Source organism: Echinops telfairi, unplaced genomic scaffold, assembly GCF_000313985.2.
Source record: "Echinops telfairi isolate 266 unplaced genomic scaffold, ASM31398v2 ScPeMD7_18;HRSCAF=68, whole genome shotgun sequence".
Lineage (NCBI taxonomy): Eukaryota > Metazoa > Chordata > Mammalia > Afrosoricida > Tenrecidae > Echinops > Echinops telfairi.
The window spans coordinates 35652855-35663980 of record NW_022103915.1 but is presented as its reverse complement, the minus strand read 5'-3'; the positions used below and the strand labels follow the sequence as shown (position 1 = coordinate 35663980).

Sequence of the window (11126 nt, the reverse complement as noted above, 5' to 3'; positions counted from 1 at the left end):
AAATAATAACGATCGGTTCCGATGGTTACACATTGCTTAATGTTTACCTAGGTAACATTTGATCTCAATGTGTCTGAGGTCCCATAAGGTTTTTATTTTGCTTTGAAAGGGAAAGCAGTTTTCCTCTTTTAGTGTTTCCCCCTAATGTTTTCAAAAGGGGTGTTCGGGACAGTAGGTGAAGCATTGGCTGTTAGCTGCCAGGGAAGTGGTCCCAAGACACCAGCCCCTCTGGTGAGGCTGTCGGTGCCCACAAATGATTAGTCGTAGGAACAGCTATACTCAGTCCTATCACTGATTTGAGTGGGAATCAGCTTGATGGCGGAGGGTGTTAAGCTTTTGAAGACCCCGAAGCCATGCTGCAGCTCTGGAGTTCAGGTAGAATACAGGCAGAAGACATGGCTTTGCACTTGGGCTTTCATGCTTTGCCGGGTAGGCAGGTGGTGGCTGAGGAGTCCAGGTTTCTCTTGCTACCTGGGCAGGTGGGTAGAACAGTGCTCAGGGTTGGAAATGCTCTGCTCCTTCCTCGCCCCCTGCTCTAGCACCTGCCTATTCAGCTGCTGCTGCTGCTGCTGGTTCCTGCAGTCTCTGCCAGTAGCACCACCAGCAGGCTGTAGGGGGACCAGGACAACCAGAAACGGGTGCCCATGAGGCTTTACTATGCTGTTCAGGTCACACAGTGTCCTCTTTCACGGAATGTAACAAGAACATTAAAGGGCATATGTCTGTAGGGCTCACTCAACTTTTGCCAGCTACATTTTTTACAGCTAGGTAACTCATTGACAGGAAGTACAAAAGGCAGCCGTGCAATGTCACCCTTGATCCAGGTGATTGTTCCATCACTGCGAGCTTCCCAAACCCACCCTTGGTAACCATTTGTAAACTTTGTTCTCTCTCCAGTTGGGCTTTGGGGGCATTTTTATCTAAGTAAGGTCACATAAGATTTGTCCACTTTATGGTTACTTATTTTACTCCATCTAATGTCTTCATCCATCACTTGTCTGTCAGTTGGTCACATTGTAGTGGACTGTGTGTTGCTGTGATGCTGAAACCCATGTCATTGGTATTTCAAATACCAGTAGGGTCACCCAAAGTGAATAGGTTTCAGCAAAACTTCTAGACCACATAGAGACCCAGACCTGCACTGAGATACTTCTAGCACCACTCGAGCCGCAAGACTTCCCACCCACTGGCCTGTGCTCTTCCTGCATTCGGCGTCATTGCATGTGTTTCGTGAGTCTGAAGAGGACTCTATAGCTTGGTACCAGACATGTGGGCTAATATCGGACTTTTGGACTTGATCTGGACTGGGCTGGGATGCTTTCTCAATACTCAATTGCTCTTGTATATAAAGCTCTTTCTTATAAACATATGACTGTCTATGAATTTGTTTCTCTAGTCTACCCACACTAACACAGCCTGATCGTTCTCTGTGGTTAACCATTGTAGCGGGCATGAAATTGGATGTCATTGTGGCTTTGATTTGCATCTGTTTTATGGCTAATGATGCCGAGCATCTTTTCATGTGTTTGGTGCTTATTTGTATGCCTTCTTTGGTAAAATGTCTATTCAAGTCCTTTGTCCATTTTATGGTTGGATTATGTATCCTTTTGTTGTTAAGTTGTCATTGTATGATATTTTGGAAGTACACCATCTGGTCTTTTTTCCAAGATGCCTCTGGGTAGATGCAACCTCCAACCTCTCCATTAGCAGCTGACAGCATCACCTGTTTGCACCGTGCAGGGACTCGCTAGGGACAAAAGCAGGCCATTCAAACGAGCCTGTGGCCCTTCTCAGTTACATAGGTTGCATGCCCGTGAAGTGGACCCTGACTGCAGTCTCATAAGAGTTACCCATTTTAGCCATTCCCAGTTTCTGACATGCAGAAACTATGACATAATATACATTTGTTATTCAAGCTGTTACAATTTGGGAGTATTTTTACATAAGGCCATAGATAACGAATACACTGTTTTTTTGTTCCTACTTGTGTAAATTATTTATAGAATGACTCTAAAATGTAAAAACATAAAATATGTTCATTACACCCTGATGGTAAATGGTAACTGTTTTTCATGGGCTACTGAAGGAAATTTGGAAGATGTATCAGGAAATTTGGAAGACAGCTACTTGGCCAATGATCAGAAGAGACCCATATTTTTCCCATTCCAAAGAAAGGTGACCCAACAGAATGCTCAAATTATAGAACAATATCATTGATACCACACGCAAGTAAAATTTTGCTGAAGATCATCCAACAATTGTAGCAGTACATTGTCAAGGAGCTGCCCGCGGGCCAGACCGGATTCAGAAGAGGACATGGAACAAAGGATACCATTGCTGATGTCAAACAGAGAATGCCAGAAAGATGTTTACTTGTGTTTTTTTGACTACGCAAAGACGTTTGACTGTGTAAACCATAATAAATTATGAATAACCTTGAGAAGAGTGGGAATTCCAGAACATTTCATTGTGCTCCCGAGGAACTTGTACATGGAACCAGAGGCAGTTGTGTGAACAGAACAAGTGAATGGTTCACGGTTTAAAATCAGGAAAGGTGTGCATCAAAGTTGTATCTTCTCGCCGTACTTGTTCATTCTGTATGCTGAGCCAATCTTCAGAGAAGCATCAGGATTGGAGGAAGGCTTATTAACAACCCATGATATGCAGATGACACAATTTTGCTTGCTGAAATCGAGGAGGACTTGAAGCCCTTGCTGATGAAGATCAAGGCTTGCAGCCTTCAGTATGGATTGCAACTCAATGTACAGAGCACCAAAATCTTCACAACTGGACCAACAGACAACATCATGATCCATAGCGAAAAGGTTGAAGTTGTCAAGGATGACAACTTACTTCCACGTAAGAAGTTTGTTTTACTTGGATCCACAACCAATGCTTATGGAAAAACAGTCAAGAGATCAAAAGATGTGCTGGATTGGGTGAACCTGCTGTAGGAGACCTCTTTAGCATATTGAAAAGCAAGAATATTATTACTCAGGTGTGCCAGACCCAAGCCACGGTATTTTCCATTGCCTCATATGCATGTGAAAATTGGATCCTGCAAAAGGCAGACCGAAGAGAAGGGGGAGATAGGGGGAACTGATCACAGTGATCTATGTATAACCCTCCCTGAGGGGGACAAACAACAGAAACATGGGCGAAGGGAGACAGTGGGTGGTGTAAGATATAAAAATAATAATAATTATAATTTATCAAGGGGTCACGATGGTGGGAGGGTAGGGAAGGGAGGGGAAAAAAGAGGAGGTGATCCCAAGGGCTCAAACAGAAAGAAAATGCTTTGAAAGTGATGATGGCATGAGTAGGAGGCAGCAACAGAGTCTGGGCTGAGTGGCACCTGGTAGCAGAGGCCTGAGCGTGACCTGCCATCTACAAGTTCAGATCAATTTTGATTGGAAAACGCTGTCCTAATAAATAAACTATATCTCGTCTTGTGAGCTGTTCCCCTAGCATTCATGCTGATCCTGGTCGTGAGTTACTTTTCTGCTACTGGCCTCTTACGTCCTCATAACCCCCGGAGGGGTGAGTATGGTCAGTGAGTGCTGCAGTCAGTGAAGCCGCTGCCTGGAATGCCCAAACCCAGCAAGTGGAAGTAGAGCATGCCGGGCGAAGCATGACTGGTGTCAGAATTGCTTAGGAAGTTGGGACAGTAGAGAGGATCTCTGATGTCCTAGGACTCGGCTTTGTACTGAGGGTGGTGACTCTCCTTCCACCGCTTGGCGTTAGATGAGGTCTGCTGCAGTACGTGGCAGGGTGTGTACTGAGGCGTTTGTGTTTGGCATTTGTTAAGCACTTCCTGTAGTTAACCTTTATTATTACGGTCAAAACCAGGCCACAGAGAAGTAACCCAGTGGAGGAAAAAAAGAGGTTCCCTTATAGGTGGAATGACAAAGGCAAGAAATAGAAACAGAAGAATACCAGCTGGATTGCCAAGCATGTTTTCACAAGGGTGTGCATGGTTCACAGTGGTTATTGGCTGCTTGTCTCTTTCGAGGATTCTGTTTTGTTACCCTTGGCGCCCAAGGGCTTGAGCTTCATTCCTGTATGTTCTCAGTTCCTCCCACTCGAAGGTGCCTAAGAGAGAGAAATAATAGAGGTACATTTTTGTGGTATTTAGAGTCTGGATGCCGGGCCCTCAGACCATTCCCGTTTGTGAGTATAAAGGAATTGGCCCTGCAGAGCTAGCGGGAAGCTACCATGGAGCATCTGGATGCCATTGCACTGCCACACTTTGGCAACTCAGGGCATGATAATGACCACAGCCACTACTCCTAGTTGTCTGCCAAAATGTTATTCTTCCTTGGCCACATAAACTCTGGATACCTGTGACCTCCTAGCATGAAGATGATATATTTTCCAACCTTCTTTACATCTAGAAAATGTCATATGACCAAGTTCTAGCCAATGAGATGAAATGAAAGGTGACTTTTTGCAGAGGTTCTAAAGAAAGGAGGTATACTCTTCTTCCCCTGTCTTCTGATCTGCTCGCTGGAAAGGAGGCCAGAACCTGAGCAGGCATCTTGGACCACTAGGTGAAAGCTGCTTAAGAACGGCCAAACCCAAACCTACTGCCACTGAGTCAAGTCTGATTCACAGTGGCCTTGCGTCGGGTTTCGGAGTCCTTACATCTCTGAGGGAGCTGGAGAGTCTCATCTTTCTCTAGCAGAGCCACTGGTGGGTTTGCACAACCAGCCCTGCAGTTAGAAGTCCCACAAGTACCTGACAGTGCCCCGGGGACTCCACTGTGATAATAAAGAAAGGGCCCGGTTCCTGACAGTTGAGCGGTCCAGCTTTACAATGACGTTTGTGTACAGAAGACAGAAATGAGCTTCTCAGTTGTTAGTCACTATTTTTTGGTCAAGTATCTTTAAGGATTGACCTTGAGAAGATTAACGTCTGTGGGCAGGCCTTAGTTTCTCATCAGATGATGATTACTGTTCTAGCAATAGCTATAAACGCAGAAACAGAACCCAGGACTCTTGGGGTCTGAGGCTCAGTAAGGTGTTGAAGAGTCCTGAATCTTAAACACCATTCCCTTTCACTGTTGGTAACTGATGTCATACTGCAGCAAGCACACAGTGGGGTGTGCTTATGTTATAAAGGTACTTTGCTCCAAATCCTCATGGTGAGGTGGTAGACTACTCGATAGGGTTCTTCTGGTCATAGTCTTTGTAACTCACCCTCAATTGCTGCATAGGCTATGCAAACGTGAGGTCTTTGTGACCCACCAAGGGAACCTGATTGACAAGCTAATCATTTGCTAATAATGTGAATAAGCAGCATGATAATCTTGTGAGGTGGGGCCATGAGAATAAGGTGTTTGGGACCCCAACATGGGGATTTGTCATTTTTGACATCCCACTAGATTTAAAATGAGTTGGAAAGGGAGATCTGACTACCACCAAGAAAGAAGAGTCAGGAGCCAAGTGTGACCCGAGATCTCTGTGTTGAACATTCTAGATCCAGGAGACAGAGCTGTGACAGTGGAGAGGGCAAGACACAGCCAGAAGTGATGGCAGAGAAGTGGTGGCAGCAGAGACTGATTTAAGACTGAGAGATGGGCTTCCGGGCACACAGAGAGCTGAGTGCCCCGGAGCAGGAGGCTTACTGGCAGCGTGGTTTGCCTCCAGGCATTTAATTGGTTGGTGAGGCGAAATAGTTTAATATGGCTCTTCTATCCACAGCTTTTGTAATTCCCATCCAGGGATTGGGGTGGGAGCATGTAAATAACACACAGAGGACTCAAAATTGGGAGCTCAACAAATTTTGCCATTTTGCTGGGTATAAAAGTGAGCCATCTGAGAACCAGGGAGAGGAATCCCAAGACTGTCAGGAGAGCATGCAAGATCCCTAGCTGAAGCGACTGAGCAGCAGAGGCAGCAGAAGCTGAGACCATGCGAGAAGAGGCACCTCACTGAAACTATGAGGCAAAGCAGTGGGCAGGATTCCTGGCCAAGGGAGGCAGAGGTCAAGGAACCATGTAGCTTAGGGGCTGAGGACCAGAGACATGTGTCTGCCAGCATGGCTGAGAAGAGGTGCTGCCAATAAAAAACTGTATCTTTACCATTCTGTAGCATGTTAGCTTCCCTAATATACCCCACACTTATGTATATTGTCTGTGAGTTCTGTGGGGCTGTTGCCATGAATCACCAAACTCAGTTACATGGGAGGGATGGTGGTATCAGTATAGGGTAGAGAAGGGTGGAGGGTGGAGGCTTGTCTGAGATCTGCCTTGTGGCAATCAGCCTTAGGTGATGTGGGTTGGTGTTAATCTGGGTAGACTGGAGAAATTTATAAGCACTTATATGTGTGTTAAGAGAGAGTTTTATAGCCAAGAGCTATAAAAAGCATCCCAGCCCAGTCCAGATCAAGTCCTTAAGTTCGATATTAGTCCATATGTACAGTACGCATCTGTAAATTCCTCTTCAGACTCACACAATACATGCAATGATGTCAAATGCAGGAAGATCACAGGCCAGTGGGTGGAAAAGTCTTGTGGATCCAGTGGTGGTAGAAGCATCTCAGCGCTGGTGTGGGTCTCCACGTGGCTTCTCCAGGTCCAAGTCTCTGGCTGCCATCAGCATAGCTCCAGGTGGCTTGTCAGCAGGAATGTCTCACAGGGAGTGAGCGTGTGTCCTACCTGCATCGAGCTACTTATCTCCTTAACACCTCCAAATGAGGTAGCCAAGCAGTGACCTGATTGACAGGCTACACTCCAGCCCTTTACTCTTAATAGTCTCAAGTTGACAACAGATTATGTAACTACCACAGTTGGAGTCTCTTTCTACCTACTGAAGTCCGAAGGGGTCAGAGGGAGGCTCTTACACCACTCTTTCAAGAGGTGAGCTAGGTTTGGTGACCCATGTCCTGGAGCTGAGCACCTTTGAAGCTTATTGGCTGAGTGGAGTGCCTTTGGGCATTTATAGCAGAGCTAAAAGAGCTTTGCAAACACTTGTCCGGGCAGGGCACAAACCAAGGGACCATGGAGCCTGGGTGTGCCTGTGGACACTGCTGAGAAGAGGCTGTCCTGATTCTTAAAAAAATTGTATCCTGAATTATTTCTGATCCTGACTGTAACTTGTTGCTTCCCTCAACAAACTTCCTAACTGTATTGTCTGTGAGTTCTGTGTGGCCATTACTATGAATTATTGAACCCAGAAGAGAGTGCTGCGGGAGGAATGGGTAGTGTTAGGATTAGCAAAAAGGATAGAGGGTGGAGGCACATCTGTCCCACCCATGCCTTACAGGCAGATACTAATGGTAATTCTTTTCTCTCCTCCTTGTGAAGTTAGAAGAGGCAGACCCTGCCTCCAGGCCATATTTAAACCCAATCATTGTCTACTTTCCTTAAGACACCTTCCCTGTCCTTTAAGTCTAGGGTGGCCCCTGCTGTTTGGGTCGCTACAATATCCTGCAGGATTTTCTCCTAGATGAGTGGCAATGTCCAGTAAGCATTGGACTACTAACTCCACAGTGGGCCATTCAAACCCAAGTGGGAGAAAGATGAGGCTATTTGCTGTTGTAAAGACTGACACCCTTGGAAATATATATAGATATACTCACCATAAAGTCAGATTCAGCTCGATGGCAGCAAGTTGGCTTTGGTTTATGATCTCCAGGCATCTGTCTGCTCCATGCTTTTAGTTAGATTGTAATCATTTAGTGGACAAGGTGGACATTCTAAGCATCCCTCATCACTATGAGTTTTGTTCTGGGTACAGAGTGTTAAGTCCTTCAAAACACTTGCTAAAATGAACAGAAAGGTTCTGTCCTGCCTGCAAGACCAGGCAGGGCTCTCTTGGGTGATACATAAACACAGATATATTTGGAACTGGCATTCCTGACTAGTACTAAATATTTGAGGCCCTCAGACCTCAACATTTGATATAAAGTATTATTTTTCCCTATTGAAGTATCCCCTTGCAGAGAGGAGTCCCCGGGGACCAGGAGTATGACTGAAACTGGACAGACCAGATGCCAACAGAGCTAAATTTATTTTGAGGCCGCAAGTCTGGCCTCCAGGCAAAGAAGGGCCTTGTCGATCCCACTTTTTTGCTTGGATCAGAAGATTGGGCCTGGCAGAGCGTCACTGTGTGGGACAAAGAGTTCTCTGGAATTTCTAACCTTCTCTGGGCTTGGAGCGAATCAGGAACAGAAAATGCATCATTTGAATAATGGCCCTGGTTATGCCAAGCCTGCAGCAGGCCAACCAGAGGGAAAGAAAACGGTAGCGAGTCGACTAACTGGAAAGCAGTTAGACTAAGCTGCCTGGTTGAAATCCAGACTAATGCAGACTTTTGGACCAGTGACCACTTGGAAGTGAGCTTTCTGGCTGGGAAGCAGCACTCAGTATGATGGATGGAACGCACGATTGCCATGCCTTTTCCCTGGACACGTCCTCCTGCCAGATACCGGGGGACCATCTCGAGCATTTACTCGCTCCAACCGATTTCTCAATAGTTCCAGCCACAGAAAAGAAGTCGGCCAGCTTGAAGAGGTGGCCAGGTGATAGAGTCAGAAAAAACCTGCCAGGCTGCTCAGCCCAACAGTGACATTGTCATCCTGGCAGATGAACACTTAAAGGACACAGGGAAACTGGTGTCGATGCGGCAAATAGTACAGTGAAGGCCAAGTGTCGCCAGGCCAGCTGGGCAAATTCCCAGGATACCAGATCACAAGGGCTGTTACCAGGAAGCGCTGATGTTTGTTGTTTCTACTCTCTTCGCCTAAAGCTCAGAAGTCTCCTTTACCTTGTAGGCCTTGAAGTTCCCAATTAGCACACAGACAATAGTTTACTGGAGGGAGCTGGAGACCCCAGCAAGGCGTATTCAGACTCTGAAAACCTGACCTCCGCCACTTACCAGCCGATTGTGTCCAGGCAAGCCACAATCTCAGAGTATCCACTCACTTATCTGCAGAGTGGGAATATCTATAAATCCCTGGGTGCTGTAAACAGTTGCGGGCAGTCTGCTTCTGTAAAGATTATTGTCAAGAAAAACTCAGGGAGCAACTCTGCTGGGTGACCCGTTTGGGTCACCGGGAGCTGGAATCAACTGGGTGGCCAGAGTCAAAGTGGGCATGTCTCCTTCCCAGGTTTCTTCTGAAGGAGAAAATGAAATGGGGCATTGATCCCGCCCTCTTCAAATGCCCAATGGTAATATTTTTTTAGCCGACTTAACCATTCTTGGGGCTTCACATCCATCATCTCCCTTAATTCTGACAACTCATAAATACATTCCTATTTTTGCCCTCATTTCACAGAGGTAAGTGGGGACCCCAGATAAATTGACAGATGTTCAAGGTCAGACCACTAGATGGCAGACCCAGGGTTTGAACCCAGGTTTCTCAGCTCCAGGGAGTCTGTCTGGCGGAGGCAGGATTTCCCAGTAGGGGAAAAGATAGACAACCTCAGAGAGAGGTTGTTTATTTTTGTTTGGACAACCACGGGTATTGTGTGATTGTTCCAGGGAGAAGTTTGGGCTTTCTGGTCAGGGGAGAGCTGAAGCATTCTAAGCAGAAGTGGTGCCTTCAGGCTGGATTTTCAGGAGGAAAACCTGGTGGAGTGGAGAAGGTGGAGCAGGCAGGTTTAGGGGTGGGCAAGTCATTACAGAAGCGTGGTGGGAAGCTAATCCGTATAATCTCTGAGGGAGCAGGAAGGGAGCAGAGCTAACCTTTGCAGGCAGCCCCTAGGAGGCCTGGGCAGAGAGGAGTTAACCCTGGGCTGCGTATTATCTGGTGAGCGAAAAGGAGGCCCCTAAACGTGACACAGTCCATGCCAGGTGTTAAGGGTACAAACACAAAAGGGTCCTGCTCTCTATAAAAAGATAAACCAGGCTCTCTTGGGGGGAGTGCAGCTGAGCGTGTTACTCTGTTGTGGGCTGAGGAGAGAGCCCGGGGCAGAGCCCTCCGAAGTCTGGCCTTGACTGGGCTGTTGTCTCCAGGTGGTCAGGACACCCAGGGGAGATCTCCTCCTCCTTTGAGTCATCTCTGGGCCCTCTGCACCCACAGACTGCCCTCTCCACGAAGCTTCTCCACCCCCTCCTCTATCTTTCCCAAAGCTCCCAGAGCCGCCACCAGGGGGGCCACAGGTGGGCCCTACCTGGACCCGGTACTCCAGGGGCCCTCCTCAGGAACCAGTGCCCGATTTCCTCTGTCCCTTTGCAACGTCTGATGGGGCAGCCCCTGCAGGACGTCGGGCATGTCACCCCTGAGGAGCTTCCGTGAAAAAAAGTGGTTAGGACTATTCCCCACTTCTAAGGTTGGTCACGCGCCTCCCGACTTCCAGCTGATCTTGGCCCTCTAGGTCCCAGCATCTTCACCTGCAAATTGAAGCCCGGAGCATTTCCCCTGCCCGCCCCTGGGGCTGTTGTGACAAGGCCTGTGTATGTGGTCCATGCCTACGGTATTCTATAGATTCTTAGCAGGATGGGCATTCTGGAAGCTGCCGGAGCTCTTTCGTCTCAGTCTTCCTGGGACACAGGGGGCTGCAGAGAGATACTCTCTATCCCCCGGCTCCTCCAGGGACCCACTCCGGCGGAGCAAGCTGGGTTCTCTCCTGGGCGGGGGTGGTGGTGGAGCACGAGCCACGACTCTTGTCTCCATCTCATTGGCTTTCACCTGCCGGAAGGTCGGTTGCTACCGGCGCGTCGGCGCGTCAATCAGGCCGGCCGGGTCCGCCCCGCCCCTCCCGGGGGTTCATAACGGGAATTCCCATGGCTCCAGCGCTCTGTCCAACCTGCTGCCGCCTGGGTCCGGCCGAGCGCGGCAGGCGCCACGCGCAGAGCACTCGCTAGCGCTCCGATCCCCTCTCGGGACGCTTCCCGAGCTTGTCGTTTGCTCGCAGCTTCCGACCGACAGCGGCCGCCGCCTGACCGCTGCTTGCTCCCCGGACACCTCCAGGGCCCGCGAGTGCGAGCTGGCTGGCAGGCGCGGTGTGCACCCCGCGGAGCCTCCGACCCCTGCCCGCTACCCTGCCCGGCTGGGACCATGCTGCCTGCGCGTTGTGCCCGCCTGCTCACGCCCCACTTGCTGCTCGTGTTGGTGCAGCTGTCTCCGGCTCCCGGCCACCGCACTGCTGGTCCCAGGGTAAGTGCGCCCCCAGTTGCGCA

The 11126-nt window shown here is 48.6% G+C and overlaps 1 protein-coding gene across 3 annotated transcripts in view; it reads left to right on the top strand.

Moving 5' to 3' along the window:
* The first annotated feature begins 10756 nt into the window (after nucleotides 1-10756).
* Nucleotides 10757-11126, top strand: part of SMOC1 (SPARC related modular calcium binding 1) — a 176323-nt gene continuing 175953 nt past the window's right edge. For 2 of the 3 annotated variants that reach the window (XM_045288159.1, XM_045288157.1), the window contains exon 1: nucleotides 10758-11103. In XM_045288159.1, the coding sequence (XP_045144094.1) occupies nucleotides 11005-11103 (99 nt within the window). In that variant the 5' untranslated portion in view covers nucleotides 10758-11004. Of the gene's footprint in view, nucleotides 11104-11126 lie in introns of all 3 variants that reach the window. The other variant, XM_045288158.1, reaches the window with a different exon arrangement.